The following is a 20,990-nucleotide window of genomic DNA, read 5'->3' on the forward strand; positions in this document are numbered from 1 at the left end:
TTCTTTATCTTAACAATTTTTCTTTTAACAAGTTTTTCTTACATTCACAAAAATATTGGCTGCTATCAATGAGGGAGCAGTTAGCTGCGGTGATTTATACCGGAGCAAAGTCAACTGTCATCTCCAGATTTACACTTTTTAAAATGGTGTCAGTGAGTTTCTTTAAGTTTCTATTAATTCACAAATAAAATGAGATAAACATTATTTCAAGTAATTCAAACTTAAGATTCTGGCTATTTCAATCAATTGCTTGCTAAAATAATTAACTTTTATCAAAGAGGTGGAGAAATCCACTGGTTTCCTTTAATTAATTCAAGACGTAACTTTGCTGGGGTTTTACTGACTCGAAAGAAAGGTTTCCAATTACACCACAAGCTGCCTGTTATCTCCAGGTCCGTGTGAGAAGCACTCTCTGTAGTCGTTAACTTTGGCTGCTGCTGTTAACCCTTTGAGAGACTTCTGATTTAACTAAAATGCAGCATCCAATTCTATGGATGTTCTTTTGTTTTGAAATTTATCCAAACATTTCCCCATAATCTCTAACTAGTCCTCAAGACTGCGTTTCTTGCCACTACAGTCCAAGGATACAATTTTAGCTTAATCAACTATAGATTTAAAAACACTCTTGGAACTGAACCCTCCTCTCTCTGAGGTCCCATCAGTTCATCAAAATACTCACACACTCTTGGAACTAAACCCTCCTCTCTCAGGTCCCATCAGTTCATCAAAACACTCACACACTCGTGGAACTAAACCCTTCTCTCTGAGGTCCCATCAGTTCCAATACTATCCAAAAACCGAACTATCAATTATGATATCCTATCAGTTAAATTTCCTAATCCCCAGACTGATCTTCGATTTCGTCGAGACGATCTTTCTGTACCAACCGAGAGTGACCAGGCCAATCAGACCATAAGAAGAGGGGAAAACCAATGTGTGTCATTTTCCAGCTACACACATTGTGGGCCCGTTTCCACTTTCCTTGTCCAAAATCAGTCTAATTCTGATTTCGCAGTTGGTCGATAACCGTCTGGAGAAATCCCGGGTTTCCGGCACCAAATGACAAATGTTGAATTCTTTACCCGTCAGCCTGGCCTCAATAAAACTCTAGATGGATTTGTAGGCGTAGTATTATTTATTTTTAACCAACTTGCAAGTCTGACTCGCTTCACAAAAATCCAGAACACAAGCTGCCTCCAGGGTCTGCCGAATCGAGTGCTATTGGAGACAAAGGAATCTCTACAAATACATTCAAATGGCACCAAGTTTCTCATACACGATTCCCATAGGTCATCCTGTACCCCTCCTGACCTGGCCATACATCCTATTTGGCCCTGGCCTCTTGTTATCCAGCATCCTTTTCTCCTCCTCTACCAGACACCTCTCCCCCCTTCCTTGCCATGCTTTCTGAAATCCTTTGTCTGTGAACTCATTAGAATTAGACCGGCCTACATCTACATTACTGTAACTAATATACTGACACTAACTATTTTATATCACATTCGTCAACTGAGCATTGTGGTTCAGGGTTAGTGAGATCCTGTGTTACTGAGTACTGGGGTTCAGCGTCAGTGAGATCCCGTGTTACCGAGCATTGGCATTCAGGGTCAGTGAGATCCTGTGTTATGGAATATTCGGGTTGAGGCTACAGTGTGAGCCCGTGTTACTGAGCATTGGGGTTCAGCGTCCGTGAGATGCCGTGTTGCTGTATATTGGGATTCAGGGTCAGTGAGATCCCGTGTTACTGAGTATTGCGATTCAGGGTCAGTGAGATCACGTGTTACTGAGTATTGAGATTCAGGGTCAGTGAGATCCCGTGTTGCTGTATATTGGGATTCAGGGTCAGAGAGATCCTGTGTTACTGAGTATTGGGATTCAGGGTCAGAGAGATCACGTGTTACTGAGTATTGGGATTCAGGGTCAGTGAGACCCCGTGTTGCTGTATATTGGTATTCAGGGTCAGTGAGATCCCGTGTTACTGAGTATTGGGGTTCAGGGTCAGTGAGATCCCGTGTTACTGAGTATTGGGGTTCAGGGTCAGTGAGATCCCGTGTTACTGACTGTTGGGATTCAGCATCAGTGAGATCCCGTGTTACTGAGTATTGGGATTCGGGGTCAGTGAGATTCCGTGTTACTGACTATTGGGATTCAGCATCAGTGAGATCCCGTGTTACTGAGTATTGGGGTTCAGGGTCAGTGAGATCCCGAGTTACTGAGTATTGAGATTCAGGGTCAGTAAGATCCCGTGTTACTGAGTATTGGGAAATAGGGGAGCAGTGTAGTCTAGTTAATGACACATTTATTAAATATGCCTCCTCTCTCCGTTCCCATTTCTCTGGCTGATTTTTTAAATGTTTCTTTGCAGAATGCACTGAAGTCGCAGGGCTCTGGAGGTGAGTTTCCTCGTACGACGCTGGTCATTTTCGGAGTTTTTCCCACGTCCTCTGGGCTCTCCAAGTTCCAAAGAGAGCTGATGTAGAGGTTTGCGGGACGCTATTATAACAGACTGCAGTGCCATGGGGTTGGTCTTGACAACAGGATACGTGGCGTCAGGATGCTGGTTGCATTTTGCACGGTGGGGTGTGGGGTGCAGGGATGGTGCAGACGTGTGGTATTCGGGACAAAATAGTTTGAATAGCTGCACCCTAGTCCCCAATTCCCACAACTGTGTGACCCTCGTTTGATTTTCTCCCCAGGGTACCGGAAGCAGTCGCCCAGCCCCCCGCACTCGGCCTCGCCGCACGGACCCTCGACTCCGCATCCCAAGTCGCCGGTCACCCCAAACCGGGAACGGAAACTGTCCTCACCATCGGACGACAGTAAGAAAGTGGTGAGCAGAATGCCACGGGCTTTCGGCGGACAAGGACACCAGGATCTTGATCTGTACCCAGCACTCCAGGTATGCACCTGCTCTTATTTACACTGACCCTCCTTAATACCCATGAAGAGGAATGGGACCAGTATGCAGTGACTGAGTAGGAGGGGCTGAATAACGGGAAATCTCACGGCAGGAGAAGTGGAGCAGGCGGAAGGGGTGCATCCTGCTCCTATTTCCTTAGTCTATGGGTGGATATACAGCTTTGGAGTGCATCACACAACCTAACAGAGCGTAATTAACACAGTCCAGGGTTTAGAACATAGAACACAGAACTGTACAGCACAGTACAGGCCCTTCGGCCCACGATGTTGTGCCCAACAAGTCTGAATTGCTGCATGGTTTAACCTTCCAGGTTGCTTCGCATGGGCTGACGCAGCCCAGGGTATGTTGAGTGGGATGAAACAGTCCAGTTTGTGTCATGTAGGCTAGCACAGCCCAGGATGGGTTGCGTGGGGTCGCACAGCCCCGGGGTGTGTTGTGTAGGCTCGCACAGCCCGGGGCGTGTTGCGTCGGCTAGCACAGCCCGGGGCGTGTTGCGTAGGCTAGCACAGCCCGGGGCGTGTTGCGTAGGCGAGCACAGCCCGGGGCGTGTTGCGTAGGCGAGCACAGCCCGGGGCGTGTCGCGTAGGCTAGCACAGCCCAGAGTGTGTCGCGTAGGCTAGCACAGCCCAGAGTGTGTCGCGTAGGCTAGCACAGCCCAGAGTGTGTCGTGTAGGCTAGCACAGCCCAGAGTGTGTCGCGTAGGCTAGCACAGCCCAGAGTGTGTCGCGTAGGCTAGCACAGCCCAGAGTGTGTCGTGTAGGCTAGCACAGCCCAGAGTGTGTCGCGTAGGCTAGCACAGCCCAGAGTGTGTCGCGTAGGCTAGCACAGCCCAGAGTGTGTCGCGTAGGCTAGCACAGCCCAGAGTGTGTCGCGTAGGCTAGCACAGCCCAGAGTGTGTCGCGTAGGCTAGCACAGCCCAGAGTGTGTCGCGTAGGCTAGCACAGCCCAGAGTGTGTCGCGTAGGCTAGCACAGCCCAGAGTGTGTCGCGTAGGCTAGCACAGCCCAGAGTGTGTCGCGTAGGCTAGCACAGCCCAGAGTGTGTCGCGTAGGCTAGCACAGCCCAGAGTGTGTCGCGTAGGCTAGCACAGCCCAGAGTGTGTCGCGTAGGCTAGCACAGCCCAGAGTGTGTCGCGTAGGCTAGCACAGCCCAGAGTGTGTCGCGTAGGCTAGCACAGCCCAGAGTGTGTCGCGTAGGCTAGCACAGCCCAGAGTGTGTCGCGTAGGCTAGCACAGCCCAGAGTGTGTCGCGTAGGCTAGCACAGCCCAGAGTGTGTCGCGTAGGCTAGCACAGCCCAGAGTGTGTCGCGTAGGCTAGCACAGCCCAGAGTGTGTTGCGTAGGCTAGCACAGCCCAGAGTGTGTCGCGTAGGCTAGCACAGCCCAGTGTGTCGCGTAGGCTAGCACAGCCCAGTGTGTCGCGTAGGCTAGCACAGCCCAGTGTGTCGCGTAGGCTAGCACAGCCCAGTGTGTCGCATAGGCTAGCACAGCCCAGTGTGTCGCGTAGGCTAGCACAGCCCAGTGTGTCGCGTAGGCTAGCACAGCCCAGAGTGTGTCGCGTAGGCTAGCACAGCCCAGAGTGTGTCGCGTAGGCTAGCACAGCCCAGAGTGTGTCGCGTAGGCTAGCACAGCCCAGAGTGTGTCGCGTAGGCTAGCACAGCCCAGAGTGTGTCGCGTAGGCTAGCACAGCCCAGAGTGTGTCACGTAGGCTAGCACAGCCCAGAGTGTGTCACGTAGGCTAGCACAGCCCAGAGTGTGTCGTGTAGGCTAGCACAGCCCAGAGTGTGTCGCGTAGGCTAGCACAGCCCAGAGTGTGTCGCGTAGGCTAGCACAGCCCAGAGTGTGTCGCGTAGGCTAGCACAGCCCAGAGTGTGTCGCGTAGGCTAGCACAGCCCAGAGTGTGTCGCGTAGGCTAGCACAGCCCAGAGTGTGTCGCGTAGGCTAGCACAGCCCAGAGTGTGTCGCGTAGGCTAGCACAGCCCAGAGTGTGTCGCGTAGGCTAGCACAGCCCAGAGTGTGTCGCGTAGGCTAGCACAGCCCAGAGTGTGTCGCGTAGGCTAGCACAGCCCAGAGTGTGTCGCGTAGGCTAGCACAGCCCAGAGTGTGTCGCGTAGGCTAGCACAGCCCAGAGTGTGTCGCGTAGGCTAGCACAGCCCAGAGTGTGTCGCGTAGGCTAGCACAGCCCAGAGTGTGTCGTGTAGGCTAGCACAGCCCAGAGTGTGTCGCGTAGGCTAGCACAGCCCAGAGTGTGTCGCGTAGGCTAGCACAGCCCAGAGTGTGTCGCGTAGGCTAGCACAGCCCAGAGTGTGTCGCGTAGGCTAGCACAGCCCAGAGTGTGTCGCGTAGGCTAGCACAGCCCAGAGTGTGTCGCGTAGGCTAGCACAGCCCAGAGTGTGTCGCGTAGGCTAGCACAGCCCAGAGTGTGTCGCGTAGGCTAGCACAGCCCAGAGTGTGTCGCGTAGGCTAGCACAGCCCAGAGTGTGTCGCGTAGGCTAGCACAGCCCAGAGTGTGTCGCGTAGGCTAGCACAGCCCAGAGTGTGTCGCGTAGGCTAGCACAGCCCAGAGTGTGTCGCGTAGGCTAGCACAGCCCAGAGTGTGTCGCGTAGGCTAGCACAGCCCAGAGTGTGTCGCGTAGGCTAGCACAGCCCAGTGTGTCGCGTAGGCTAGCACAGCCCAGTGTGTCGCGTAGGCTAGCACAGCCCAGTGTGTCGCGTAGGCTAGCACAGCCCAGTGTGTCGCGTAGGCTAGCACAGCCCAGAGTGTGTCGCGTAGGCTAGCACAGCCCAGAGTGTGTCGCGTAGGCTAGCACAGCCCAGAGTGTGTCGCGTAGGCTAGCACAGCCCAGAGTGTGTCGCGTAGGCTAGCACAGCCCAGAGTGTGTCGCGTAGGCTAGCACAGCCCAGAATGTGTCGCGTAGGCTAGCACAGCCCAGAGTGTGTCGCGTAGGCTAGCACAGCCCAGAGTGTGTCGCGTAGGCTAGCACAGCCCAGAGTGTGTCGCGTAGGCTAGCACAGCCCAGAGTGTGTCGCGTAGGCTAGCACAGCCCAGAGTGTGTCGCGTAGGCTAGCACAGCCCATAGTGTGTCGCGTAGGCTAGCACAGCCCATAGTGTGTCGCGTAGGCTAGCACAGCCCAGAGTGTGTCGCGTAGGCTAGCACAGCCCAGAGTGTGTCGCGTAGGCTAGCACAGCCCAGAGTGTGTCGCGTAGGCTAGCACAGCCCAGAGTGTGTCGCGTAGGCTAGCACAGCCCAGAGTGTGTCGCGTAGGCTAGCACAGCCCAGAGTGTGTCGCGTAGGCTAGCACAGCCCATAGTGTGTCGCGTAGGCTAGCACAGCCCAGAGTGTGTCGCGTAGGCTAGCACAACCCAGAGTGTGTCGCGTAGGCTAGCACAGCCCAGAGTGTTTCGCGCAGGCTAGCACAGCCCAGATGACATCGTGTACTCTAGCACAGCCCTGAGTGTCTCATAGGCTATAACAGCCCAGAGTGTGTCACATAGGCTAGCACAGCCCAGGTGATGTCGCCAGGCTAGCACAGCCCAGAGTGTGTCGTGTAGGCTAGTACTGCCCAGGTGATGTCCCTCGGCTAGCACAGCCCAGATGACGTCATGTAGGCTAGCACAGCCCAGATGACATCTCATAGGCTAGCACAGCCCAGAGTGTGTCACTTAGCCCAGTACAGCCTAGTGTGTGTCACATAAGCTAGCACAGCCTAGAGTGTGTCACATAAGCTAACACAGTCTTGAATTTGTCACGTAAGCTAGCACAGTGCAGAGTGTGTCACTTCGCCCAGCACAGACCTGAGTGTGCCGCGTAGGTTAGCACAACCCAGAGTGCGTTGCGTAGGCTAGCGCAGATCAGAGTTTGTCGTGCAGGGTAGCACAGCACTGAGTTTGTTGTGTAGGCTAGCACAGCCCAATGTGTGTTGTGATGGAGATCACACTGTCCGCAGAATTCGGTTTAGAATATGGACATGTATAAGCAACAGAAATTAATAGATCAAGTATTTTAATTCAAAGTAGAATAAAACCACTTCAACAGAAGGTGTTTCAAAAGTCACCATGAGCTGCAAAAAACTTTAGCTGATCCCTGGAATCATTAAGCCATCCCAGACAAATGCATGATAAGGAAGATCCTTGAATTGACAGCCCGTAAATTCTTTAAATTACCTTCCTGCAATTATAACCATAAACGAGACCGTGGGAAGGACACTAGAAGATAGCAACTAGAATAAATTAACAAACATCTTTCTCAGCTATATAACTTTTGACACTTAACATAACCGGTGTTATCTAAACATCTATATATCTAAGAAACTTGACACGTTGAAAATAGACAGAAGTAGAAATGTGTCTCAAACAATTCCCTGTCCGACCATATATCTTAGATACCTGACATTTAAGCAGACACTAAGATCATTAAATCACGCATTGTTGATAAGCCACAAACCTGACCATTTGGCTTGAGGAAATTGGCCAGTATCAAAGATGCGATGCAGGAAAAGCCCTTCACTAAATACGGGAAATTATGTATGAAAAGAGGAGCAGTTTCGCAGAACTGGCATTCAATCTCTCCTGTTAAGAGTCCAGTCAAAGTTCTGGGCCGGGATCCAAGTGTTGATGTTGGCGAAAACACCAGAGTGGTGTACGCCTGTAACAATGGGCCTCCTGGCCCAGCAATTCTCAGGTTTTTAGGGGGCTAGCACGGCGCCCGAGTACTGCACACTGCTCTGACGCCGAAAGGTGGCCCTGCACGACCGGCGCATGCGTGCCACAGCCATCTCCGCATGCGCATAGTTGCTGTCTCCGCGCTGCCGCGGAGCAACATGTCAGGAACCTAACAGCGGGCCCGCAAGGAAGGAGTTAAGCTCCCTCCAGATCGCGGCCGCTCGCCGAGCGGAAGCTCCCGATCGTGGGCCTGGACCCTGTGGAGGCTCCCCTGCCCCCCCACCAGGACGTCCACAGCGGCCGCAAGTCCGACCTCCTGCCGGGTGGTGCCAGGTTTGAACCACGGCGGCGGAACTCTGCAGGAGTTCAGCCTGTCGCCTGAGAATCGGCGGCCCAGCATCAGATCCGCGTGGCGGAAAATTTCCCGCGCCCTCGCCGATTCTCCGACCCGTCGCGGGCTCGGAGAATCCCGGCCCTGTTCTTCCGCCTGCTTTGTCAAACAAAGACCATTGTGGTTTTTGTAAGTATGTTTCTAGAAATGTATTAGAAATTAAAATGAGATACTTTAGGATTTTCCATGTTTAGATATGTCCTTCTCTTAGAGAAGTTAGTTTGTGAGCAAAAGACTGTGAACTAATTTATATTTTTAACAGATAACTAAGGACTGTTAATCAATTCATATTTTTAACTCTGCAATTCTGTATGTATTAATTGAGAGTATTTTATAATAAAAATACTTTTATTAGAAATTAAACTGCAGTCTTACTCTCAATAAATATTAGATCCTAGACACTCATTTAGGAAGTCTTAAATGACAATGATCTATGACCGACAGATGTAAGGGGTTTTAGTTATGAGCAACGTATCTGAACTTCTGCCACTGGAAAGTAACTCAAATCCTGTTTAGCTGTTTGAGACACAGAAAAGCAACCTCCCCTTGTGAGAGCTATTCTGAGACTTAACAGAGAAACCAATTTCCCTCTTTTGGTGGCCTGACACAGGTTAGTAAGGTAGTCCCTTCGGATCCGGAATACCGCCACAGTGTCGCGTGGACTAGCACAGCCCAGAGTGTGTCGCATATGCTAGCGGAGCCTAGAGCGTGTCACGTGGGCTAGCGCAGCCCAGAGTGAGTCGCGTAGGCTAGCACAGCCCAGGGTGTGTTGTGGAAGCGAGCGCAGCCCAGGGTGCGTCGCACAGGCTAGCACAGCCCAGGGTGTGTCGCGTTGTCTAGTGCAGCCCAGGGTGTGTCGCATAGGCTAGCAGCGTGTGGTGTGTCTTGTCCACTGCAACCTGTGGTAAACCACGCTAGGTAACGCAGCCCGCTCTGCATCACATAAGAACATAATAACTAGGAGCAGGAGTAGGCCATCTAGCCCCTCGAGCCTGCTACGCCATTCAATGAGATCATGGCTGATCTTTTGTGAAGTCAGCTCCACTTTCCGGCCCGAACACCATAACCCTTAATCCCTTTATTCTTCAAAAAACTATCTATCTTTATCTTAAAAACATTTAATGAAGGAGCCTCAACTGCTTCCTGGGCAAGGAATTCCATAGATTGACAACTCTTTGGGTGTTCCTCCTAAGTTCCTCCTAAGGTCAGTCCTAAATCTGCTTCCCCTTATTTTGAGGCTGTGCCTTCAAATTCTGCTTTCACTCACCAGTGGAAACAACCTGCCCGCATCTATCCTATCTATTCCCTTCATAATTTTATATGTTCCTATAAGATCCCTCCGCATCCTTCTAAATTCCAATGAGTACATTCCCAGTCTACTCAACCTCTCCTCGTAATCCAACCCCTTCAGCTCTGGGATTAACCTAGTGAATCTCCTCTGCACACCCTCCAGCGCCAGTAAGTCCTTTCTCAGGTAAGGAGACCAAAACTGAACACAATACTCCAGGTGTGGCCTCACTAACACCTTATACAATTGCAGCCTTACCTCCCTAGTCTTAAACTCCATCCCCCTAGCAATGAAGGACAAAATTCCATTGGCCTTCTTAATAACATTTTGCGACTCATGCACTAGCACACTCAGGTCTCTCTGCACAGCAGCATGTTTTAATATTTTATCATTTAAATAATAATCCCTTTTGCTGTTATTCCTACCAAAATGGACAACCTCACATTTGTCAACATTGTATTCCATCTGCCAGACCCTAGCCCATTCACTTAACCTACCCAAATCCCTCTGCAGACTTCCGGTATCCTCTGCACTTTTTGCTTTACCACTCATCTTTGTGTCGTCTGCAAACTTGGACACATTGCACTTGGTCCCCAACTCCAAATCATCTATGCAAATTGTGAACAATTGTGGGCCCAACACTGATCCCTGAGGGACAACACTAGCTACTGATTGCCAACCAGAGAAACGCCAATTAATCCCCACTCTTTGCTTTCTATCAATTAACCAATCCTCTATCCATGCTACTACTTTACCCTTAATGCCATGCTTATTTATCTTATGCAGCAACCTTTTGTGTGGCACCTTGGCAAAAGCTTTCTGGAAATCCAGATATACCACATGCATTGGCTCCCCGTTATCTACCGCACTGGTAATGTCCTCAAAAAATTCCACGAAATTAATTAGGCACGACCTGCCCTTTATGAACCCATGCTGCGTCTGCCCAATGGGACAATTTCCATCTAGATGCCTCGCTATTTCTTCCTTGATGATAGATTCCAGCATCTTCCCTACTACCGAAGTTAAGCTCACTGGCCTATAATTACCCGCTTTCTGCCTACCTCCTTTTTTAAACAGTGGTGTCACGTTTGCTAATTTCCAATCCGCCGGAACCACCCCAGAGTCCAGTGAATTTTGGTAAATTATCCCTGGTGCATTTGCAATTTCCCTAGCCATCTCTTTTAGCACTCTGGGATACATTCCATCAGGGCCAGGAGACTTGTCTATCTTTAGCCCCATTAGCTTGCCCATCACTACCCCCTAAGTGATAACAATCATCTCAATTCTATGTTCTATAGTAAGGGCGTGGAATGCCCTGCCTGCAACAGTAGTGGACTCGCCAACACTAATGACATTCAAATGGTCATTGGATAGACATATGGACAATAAGGGAATACTGTAGATGGGCTTTAGAGTGGTTTCACAGGTTGGCGCAACATCGAGGGCCGAAGGGCCTGCACTGCGCTGTAATGTTCTATGTTCAAGGTCCTCACCTGGCATAGCCTCATTTCCATCAGTCACTGGCATGTGAAATGAAATGAAAATGGCTTATTGTCACGCGTCGGCTTCAATTAAGTTACTGTGAAAAGCCCCTAGTCGCCACATTCCGGCGCCTGTTCGGGGAGGCTGGTACGGGAATTGAACCGTGCTGCTCGCCTGCCTTGGTCTGCTTTAAAAGCCAGCATGTTATTTGTGTCTTCCACTGTGAAGTGCGATCCAAACAAACTGTTCAGTTCCTCAGCTATTTCCTCATCTCCCATTATTAATTCTCCCTTCTCATCCTCTCAAGGACCAATATTTACCTCAGCAACTCCTTTTTGTTTTATATATTTATAGAAACTTTTACCATCTTTTTTATATTCTGAGCAAGTTTACTCTCATAATCTGTCTTACTCTTTATAGCTTTTTAGTAGCTTTCTGTTGCCACCTAAAGATTTTCCAGTCCTCTAGTCTCCCACTAATCTTTGCCACTTTGTATGCTTTTTCCTTCAATTTGATATTCTCCCTTATTTCCTTAGATATCCATGGTCGATTTTCCCTCTTTCTACCGTCCTTCCTTTTTGTTGGTATAAACCTTTGCTGAGCACTGTGAAAAATCGCTTGGAAGGTTCTCCACTGTTGCTCAACTGTTTCACCATAAAGTCTTTGCTCCCAGTCTACCTTCTCTCATCCCATTGTAATCTCCTTTGTTTAAGCACAAAACACTAGTGTTTGATTTTACCTTCTCAACCTTCATCTGTATTTTAAATTCCACATATTGTGATCGCTCCTTCCGAGAGGATCCCTAACTATGAGATCATTAATCAATCCTGTCTCATTACACAGGACCAGATCTAGGACCGCTTGTTCCCACGACGGTTCCATTACATACTGTTCTAGGAAACTATCGCGGATACATTCTATAAACTGCTCCTCAAGGCTGCCGTGACCGACTTGGTTAAACCAATCGACATGTAGATTAAAATCCCCCATGATAACTGCTGTACCATTTCTACATGCATCACGTGGGCTAACGTGCCATGCAGATGTAATGTGCCACTCTGTTTGGTTGTTAACTTCACAGCATTTTTCTGCGTGCATAGGAACTAAATTGGGAGGGAGTGATGTTAGCAGAAGTCATGCTTTGAAATTGGCCTGGTGCGTTGGGATGTCGGAGTGCTCAGCCTTCTGGCGGAAGGTATTAACTTGACCGTGCTCGGTTTTTCAGCGAGCCCGTCCTTACCGAGACTCCAGCATATACTGGGAAATCCAGAGCAGTGAAATCAACATCCTGAAAAGAATCGGAGCTGGCTCATTTGGAACGGTGTACAAAGCCAAGTGGCACGGTAAGCACGGGAATCTAAACAAAGTAGTGTGGGTAGCACAAGCCTCGCTCCATTCTCTTTGACTCCCGTGTGTTTCGCTCTCTCCATTTTGTGTTTCTCTTTCCCACTCTCTCTGCCTCTTTTTTTAAATATAAATTTAGAGTACCAAATTCTTTTTTTCCCAAATAATGGGCAATTTAGCGTGGTCAATCCACCTACCCTGCACATCTTTGGGTTGTGGGGGTGACACCCACGCAGACATGGGGAGAATGTGCAAACTCCACACAGACAGTGACCCAGGGCCGGAGTCTAACTCTCTCTGAGCCACTCTTTCTCTCTCTGTATCCCACTGTCCCCATTTGTCTCTGTGTCTGTCTCCATGTTGGGTCCCCGTCTCTCTCTCCCTCTTGTCTTCAGGTTGAGTCCCTGTCTTTTTCTAAGTCGCTCTAACCAGTTTGTGTCTCCGTCTCTCTATCTGGGTCGTTCTCTTTTGATCACGCCCTTGCCGGAAGGACTTGCTACCGGGCGCTCTGTGTTTCTCTGTCTGACCACTTTGTGTCTGTCGCTTTCTCTTTAATTTGTATCCCTGTCCCTCGCTCCCTTTCAGCCTCCCTCTCTGACTCTCTTGCATTCCCTCTTTCTCCACTTTGTGACCATGTTATCGCTCACTGTCTCTCTCGCTTAGTGTCTCCCTCACTTTGCATCTCCCTCGCTTTGTGTGTCTCCCTCGCTTTGGGGGGTCTCTCATTCCCTGTCTCTCTCACTCCCTGTCTCTCTCGCGTCGCCCCCTGCCCCCCTCGGCCCCCTGCCCCCCTCGGCCCCCTGCCCCTCGCGGTGTTTAAGGTGCTTTAATTGTACCCCTTGCTCCCAAAATCTTTCATCCCAGGATTCTTTACAAACACCATTAACCCAGGCTTTTAACCCTTACTGCACCAAATACTTCCAGTACAATGTATCTGAAATTCCAACATTCAGCACACCTCTCCCCTTAAAAAAAATGAGCCAGCAAGAATAAAAGATGGCTTCATTTTCCCAAAGCCTATTAACTCTTAAATATTTCTCATTACTAAACACAACTAATACCCTTTAAGAAACATATGTTTCATTTCTAAAAGCAAATTATTATGATTCTGAAATCTGACACAAAAACAGAAATGGGGTCTGCGTTTAACTGTATTGGGGGAGTGTGGAGCGTTGGGGCTGGATAGGGAGCCAGTGATAGATGGAGATTGACAAAGATGTCAAGGAAAGAAGACAAAAGGAATGTAAATGGCAGTGAATACGGCTAAGGAGGGTGCTGATAGTGACACATAAAGAGATTAGACTATGTGAATGGCAGAACAAAGGTGACCTGTGTGTCAAAGGGGAACTTGGATGGGGAACCGATGGCCCTAGTGGGGTGGGGGGAGGGGGACAATGGTGAGGGCAGTGGACTTGGGTGGAGTGCTCATTCAGAGGGTCGATACAGATTCAATGGGCCTCCTGCACAATAGGGTTTCAATGATTCTATTCTATGATTCATCGTGCAATGAAATTTCCTGTGCTTTTTTAGAAGTTCAATCAGTGGAGCAACCACGCTGCTAAAATTTGGCACAAATTTCCAGTGGAAACCACACATGCACAGATATCTCAGAACTTCTCTCCTCGTTGATGGTATTGGAAACTCTCCAAAATCTTTCATTTTCACATTTCATCTGACAATGTCCTTAAGAACATTGTATGGCTTAAGAATGTGACTTGAGTGTTTGCAAATTCACTTTTAGCCAAGTTTACCACCAATCCAGCCTCCTGTAGTCGATCGAATAATTGTGTGGAATGTTCCACATTTGGCTGAACACCAAATCGTCAATGCACAATTGTTCAGTCCAGCAATGACCTTGTTGGTTAATCTTTGGAATTGCTGCCGCATTCTTCATTCCAAATGGTGTAACTTTAAATTGATACAGCCCATTTAGCCTCCCAAAAGCCAAAACGTCCTTCGCCCTGTCTGATAGAGATATTTGCCACTATCCTCTAAGTAAGTCAAGTTAGGGAATAAAATTTGCTTACCCCACCTTTTCAACACAGTCTTCCAAACGAGGAACTGGATATGTATCTGAATTCGTAACTGTGTTGACTTTTCTGGAGTCCACACACAATCGTCATGTTCCATCTGGTTTTGGTACCATCACAATAGGTGAGCTCCAGTCGCTGGAACTCACTTTGATGATATTCTTAAGCATGCTTTTAATTTCCTTTTGTACCTGTGTTAACTTTAATGGGTTGAGCCTGTTTAGATGCTGTTCAATTGGAGTAGCAGTTCCTACATCTACATCATGTATAATTGCTTTTGTACTTCCCAATTTATTTTATGTGACTGTAATAACTCTTGATTTTCCTCCCAAAGGTAACTCAATTTATCCTCATTTCTTCTTTCTTCCTCACTGTCCAATCTAATTTGAGGAATGTCAAATTCAGAATCATCTCTCCCTACCCTCAGCTCCTGCAGCTTTCTCTTCTCCGTTCCGCATTCCCTCTCCCATTGTTTGCTTCCTCACCTTCCCAACTGATTCTGCTCTCATTTTCCCGCTCGGTCTCAGTGTTTTTCTTTCTTCTCCCCAATTCCCCTGGAGCTCTCATCCTGCCTGGCATCACCCTTTCCTCCCTCGCTCTCTGTCCCTGTATCCGTCTCCCAAGCATTAATAAAGTATGGCTTTCTCCATTTTTGTAACAACTGGCTTTCCGCCGATCCCCAGTGCCTGTCTGTCTCGCTCTGACATTTCGCTTTCCGCCTCTCTTACAGGTGACGTGGCGATCAAGATTCTAAAAGTGACTTATCCCGCTCCAGAACAGCTCCAGGCGTTCAAGAACGAAGTGCAGGTTCTCAGGTTCGACGCTCACTGTATGCTGAATTTGGTGCTTTTTGAGTGCGATAGTGAGAGTTTGGTGACCGAGGGAGTGCTGAATTTGGTGCTTTTTGAGTGCGATAGTGAGAGTTTGGTGACCGAGGGAGTGCTGAATTTGGTGCTTTTTGAGTGCGATAGTGAGAGTTTGGTGACCGAGGGAGTTAGGTGAGGAGGGAGTAAGGTGCTCCTTTCATTTTGTTTCCGACATTTCCGCAAAGAGTGCGAAGAGAGCCAGGAGTTTACAGGAAGTGTAGCTGACTGGGAGCAGAGTCGGAGGGCGGAGATCTAGTTAGTCCACACAGCAGCTATATTCTGTAAGGTAAGAGGGGATGGAGGCTAGGCCAGTTACATGCTCCTCCTGTAGGATGTGGGTGGTGAGGGATACCACCGGTGTCCCCACTGACTATACCTGTGGGAAGTGCACCCAACTTCAGCTCCTCAAAGACCGTGTTAGGGAACTGGAGCTGAAGCTGGATGAACTTCGGATCATCCGGGAGGCAGAGGGGGTGATTGAGAAGAGTTACAGGGAGGTAACCACACCCAAGGTACAGGACAAGAATAGCTGGGTTACAGTCAGGGGGAAAAAAACAAACAGGCAGACAGTGCAGGGATCCCTCGTGGCCGTTCCCCTTCAAAACAAGTATACCGTTTTGGATGCTGTTGGGGGGGATGACCTACCGGGGGAAGGCCCTAGCGGCCAGGTCTCTGGCACTGAGTCTGGCTCTGGGGCTCAGAAGGGAAGGGGGGAGAATAGAAAAGCAATAGTTGTAGGAGATTCAATGGTTAGGGGAATAGATAGGAGATTCTGTGGTCGCGAGCGAGACTCCCGGAAGGTATGTTGCCTCCCGGGTGCCAGGGCCAGGGATGTCTCGGATCGTGTCTTCAGGATCCTTAAGGGGGAGGGGGAGCAGCCAGAAGTCGTGGTGCACATTGGTACCAACGACATAGGTAGGAAAAGGGGTGTGGAGGTAATAAACAAGTTTAGGGAGTTAGGCTGGAAGTTGAAAGCCAGGACAGACAGAGTTGTCATCTCTGGTTTGTAGCCGGTGCCACGTGATAGCGAGGCTAGGAATAGGGAGAGAGTGCAGTTGAACACGTGGCTGCAGGAATGGTGTAGGAGGGAGGGCTTCAGGTATTTGGATAATTGGAGCGCATTCTGGGGAAGGTGGGACCTGTACAAGCAGGACGGGTTGCATCTGAACCAGAGGGGCACCAATATCCTGGGAGGGAGGTTTGCTAGTACTCTTCGGGAGGGTTTAAACTAATTTGGCAGGGGAATGGGAACCGGATTTGTAGTCCAGCAACTAAGGTAGCCGATATTCAGGACGCCAAAGCATGTAATGAGGCAGTGGGGAAGGGAACACTGACAAAGGAGAGTATTTGCAGGCACGGAGATGGGTTGAAGTGTGTATACTTCAACGCAAGAAGCATCAGGAATAAGGTGGGTGAACTTAAGGCATGGATCGGTACTTGGGACTACGATGTGGTGGCCATCACGGAAACTTGGATAGAAGAGGGGCAGAAATGGTTGTTGGAGGTCCCTGGTTATAGATGTTTCAATAAGATTAGGGAGGGTGGTAAAAGAGGTGGGGGGGTGGCATTATTAATTAGAGATAGTATAACAGCTGCAGAAAGGCAGTTCGAGGAGTATCACCCTATTGAGGTAGTATGGGTTGAAGTCAGAAATAGGAAAGGAGCAGTCACCTTGTTAGGAGTTTTCTATAGGCCCCCCAATAGTAGCAGAGATGTGGAGGAACAGATTGGGAAACAGATTTTGGAAAGGTGCAGAAGTCATAGGGTAGTAGTCATGGGCGACTTTAACTTCCCAAATATTGAGTGGAAACTCTTTAGATCAAATAGTTTGGATGGGGTGGTGTTTGTGCAGTGTGTCCAGGAAGCTTTTCTAACACAGTATGTAGATTGTCCAACCAGAGGAGGGGCAATATTGGATTTAGTACTGGGTAATGAACCAGGGCAAGTAATAGATTTGTTAGTGGGGGAGCATTTTGGAGATAGTGACCACAATTCTGTGACTTTCACTTTAGTAATGGAGAGGGATAGGTACGTGCAACAGGGCAAGGTTTACAATTGGGGGAAGGGTAAATACGATGTTGTCAGACAAGAATTGAAGTGCATAAGTTGGGAACATAGGCTGGCAGGGAAGGACACAAGTGAAATGTGGAACTTGTTCAAGGAACAGGTGCTACGTGTCCTTGATATGTATGTCCCTGTCAGGCAGGGAAGAGATGGTCGAGTGAGGGAACCATGGTTGACAAGAGAGGTTGAATGTCTTGTTAAGAGGAAAAAGGTGACTTATGTAAGGCTGAGGAAACAAGGTTCAGACAGGGCATTGGAGGGATACAAGATAGCCAGGAGGGAACTGAAGAAAGGGATTAGGAGAGCTAAGAGAGGGCATGAACAATCTTTGGCGGGTAGGATCAAGGAAAACCCCAAGGCCTTTTACACATATGTGAGAAATATGAGAATGACCAGAGCGAGGGTAGGTCCGATCAAGGACAGTAGCGGGAGATTGTGTATTGAGTCTGAAGAGATAGGTGAGGTCTTGAATGAGTACTTTTCTTCTGTATTTACAAATGAGAGGGGCGATATTGTTGGAGAGGACAGTGTGAAACAGATTGGTAAGCTTGAGGAAATACTTGTTCGGAAGGAAGATGTGTTGGGCATTTTGAAAAACTTGAGGATAGACAAGTCCCCCGGGCCTGACGGGATATATCCAAGGATTCTATGGGAAGCAAGAGATGAAATTGCAGAGCCGTTGGCAATTATCTTTTCGTCCTCACTGTCAACAGGGGTGGTACCAGGGGATTGGAGAGTGGCGAATGTCGTGCCCCTGTTCAAAAAAGGAACTAGGGATAACCCTGGGAATTACAGGCCAGTTAGTCTTACTTCGGTGGTTGGCAAAGTAATGGAAAGGGTACTGAAGGATAGGATTTCTGAGCATCTGGAAAGACACTGCTTGATTAGGGATAGTCAGCACGGATTTGTGAGAGGTAGGTCTTGCCTTACAAATCTTATTGAATTCTTTGAGGAGGTGACCAAGCATGTGGATGAAGGTAAAGCAGTGGATGTAGTGTACATGGATTTTAGTAAGGCATTTGATAAAGTTCCCCATGGTAGGCTTCTGCACAAAGTAAGGAGGCATGGGATAGTGGGAAATTTGGCCAGTTGGATAACGAACTGGCTAACCGATAGAAGTCAGAGAGTGGTGGTGGATGGCAAATATTCAGCCTGGATCCCAGTTACCAGTGGTGTACCGCAGGGATCAGTTCTGGGTCCTCTGCTGTTTGTGATTTTCATTAATGACTTGGATGAGGGAGTTGAAGGGTGGGTCAGTAAATTTGCAGATGATACGAAGATTGGTGGAGTTGTGGATAGTAAGGAGGGCTGTTGTCGGCTGCAAAGAGACATAGATAGGATGCAGAGCTGGGCTGAGAAGTGGCAGATGGAGTTTAACCCTGAAAAGTATGAGGTTGTCCATTTTGGAAGGACAAATATGAATGCGGAATACAGGGTTAACGGTAGAGTTCTTGGCATTTTGGAGGAGCAGAGAGACCTTGGGGTCTATGTTCATACATCTTTGAAAGTTGCCACTCAAGTGGATAGAGCTGTGAAGAAGGCCTATGGTGTGCTCGCGTTCATTAACAGAGGGATTGAATTTAAGAGCCGTGAGGTGATGATGCAGCTGTACAAAACTTTGGTAAGGCCACATTTGGAGTACTGTGTACAGTTCTGGTCGCCTCATTTTAGGAAGGATGTGGAAGCTCTGGAAAAGGTGCAAAGAAGATTTACCAGGATGTTGCCTGGAATGGAGAGTAGGTCTTACGAGGAAAGGTTGAGGGTGCTAGGCCTTTTCTCATTAGAGCGGAGAAGGATGAGGGGCGACTTGATAGAGGTTTATAAGATGATCAGGGGAATAGATAGAGTAGACAGTCAGAGACTTTTTCCCCAGGTGGAACACACCATTACAAGGGGACATAAATTTAAGGTGAAAGGTGGAAGATATAGGAGGGATATCAGAGGTAGGTTCTTTACCCAGAGAGTAGTGGGGGCATGGAATGCACTGCCTGTGGAAGTAGTTGAGTCGGAAACATTAGTGACCTTCAAGCAGCTGTTGGATAGGTACATGGATTACGGGAAAATGATATAGTGTAGATTTATTTGTTCTTAAGGGCAGCACGGTAGCATTGTGGATAGCACAATTGCTTCACAGATCCATGGCCCCAGGTTCGATTGCGGCTTGGGTCATTGTCTGTGCGGAGTCTGCACGTCCTCCCCGTGTCTGCGTGGGTTTCCTCCGGGTGCTCCGGTTTCCTCCCACAGTCCAAAGATGTGCGGGTTAGGTGAATTGGCCAATGATAAATTGCCCTTAATGTCCAAATTGCCCTTGGTGTTGGGTGGAGGTGTTGAGTTTGGGTAGGGTGCTCTTTCCAAGAGCTGGTGCAGACTCAGGGGGCCGAATGGCCTCCTTCTGCACTGTAGATTCAATGATAATCTATGATTAATCTAGGACAAAGGTTCGGCACAACATCGTGGGCCGAAGGGCCTGTTCTGTGCTGTATTTTCTATGTTCTATGTATCCCTGGCTCAGGCTGTATAGTCAGAACCAAAAGCCGACCTCCGAGAAACCATTTGGGTCAGACTCTGAGACCTTCCCTCCTCTGAGAGCCTCACAGTGCTACTTTTCTCAGCAGAGTAGCCCTAGGAAACACAAGTATAGAAAACAGAAGCAGGAGTAGGCTATTTGGCCATTCGAGCCTGCTCCGCCATCCAATATGACCACGGCAGATCCCCTATCTCACCGCCACACTCCTGCCCTCCCCATACCCCTGGACACCTTTAGAGTCTAGAAATCTGTTTATTTTCTTAAATATATTCACTGACTTGGCCTCTGCCGCATTCTGTAGTCGAGGATCACCTCCTCGCCCTCCCCCCACCCCTTCTCCCCCTACCCCGAGTAAAGACATTTCTCCTCATCTCAGTCCTAAATGCATCCCGAGACCACATCCCTTGTTCTGGGCCTGCTCCCCTCCACAGCCAGGGGAAAGATAACTCCTCCATCAGGCTTTAAGTATTTCTGAAAAAAAAACACTTTTTTTTGTCAAAGCTTTTCAACTTGCACGCATCAGGACCAACCACAAGAATACCAATGTAAAGGAAACAACAAATTGGTATCATATGAGAAGAAAAAAGTGCTTGGCAGATAACTGTCAGTCATCATCACCTGGTGCACTTAAGTCTTGTACTGCCAATCGATTTAAATAGCAGCCTCCTCAATTGATTGGAAAGGAGATTCCCCAATGCCTTGTGCAAAGACTTCAAGTAACAACATGGCAGAACGGTTACTGTCGGAAGGCAGTGCGCCACCGAGAGAGAGCACGATTGGTGCCACTCTTGACCCTGTTTGTCCCCAGGGTTCGTTTCAGAGTGGGGTGGGGAAGGAGGTCAAGGATTATGGCGGGAGGGGGAGAGTCAGGAAAATGGAGTTGGGGCCCCGATCAGATCAGGCAGTGTCTTATTGAATGGAGGAGCAGGACTCGAGGGGCTGAATGACCTCATCCTGCTCCTAATTAATTTGTTGTTAGGTACAGAAGATGGAGAGAGACGGGGACAAGAGAGGGGGAGAGAGAGAGAGGGACAGAAACAGAAGAAGAAAAGAGTGTAATTTACGGAGAGTGGAGACCGAGGGAGGGAGAAAGAGAGAACGACAGGGAGGAAAAGGAGACTGGGACTGAGAGAGTGGCAAAGGCAGAGAAAGAGGAGAAAGGTCGGGAAGAGGGAGGGAGGAAGACTGGAATTAAGAAAGGCATGAGAAGGAGTCGAGGAACAAGAGGGTGAGTTGGGGGCAATACGGGGAGATGGGGTGTAAGGGGGCAGACGGGGGTTGAGGTGGGGAGTCGCGGGACGGGAGGGGAAGTCGAGGTACGGGTGGGAGAGTCGAGGTACGGGTGGGAGAGTCGAGGTACGGGTGGGAGGGTCGGGGTGCGGGTGGGAGGGTCGGGGTGCGGGTGGGAGAGTCGGGGT

The 20,990-nt window shown here is 49.0% G+C and overlaps 1 protein-coding gene across 4 annotated transcripts in view; it reads left to right on the plus strand.

The window, feature by feature from the left end:
* LOC140398979 (serine/threonine-protein kinase A-Raf-like) overlaps positions 1-20,990 on the plus strand; it is a 222,328-nt gene that overhangs the window by 137,521 nt on the left and 63,817 nt on the right. For all 4 annotated transcript variants that reach the window (XM_072488001.1, XM_072488002.1, XM_072488004.1 and 1 more), the window contains 4 exons: positions 2,366-2,393; positions 2,697-2,899; positions 11,967-12,084; positions 14,846-14,930. In XM_072488001.1, the coding sequence (XP_072344102.1) occupies positions 2,366-2,393; positions 2,697-2,899; positions 11,967-12,084; positions 14,846-14,930 (434 nt within the window). The remainder of the gene's footprint in view (positions 1-2,365; positions 2,394-2,696; positions 2,900-11,966; positions 12,085-14,845; positions 14,931-20,990) is intronic.

Source organism: Scyliorhinus torazame, chromosome 22 (assembly GCF_047496885.1).
Source record: "Scyliorhinus torazame isolate Kashiwa2021f chromosome 22, sScyTor2.1, whole genome shotgun sequence".
Lineage (NCBI taxonomy): Eukaryota > Metazoa > Chordata > Chondrichthyes > Carcharhiniformes > Scyliorhinidae > Scyliorhinus > Scyliorhinus torazame.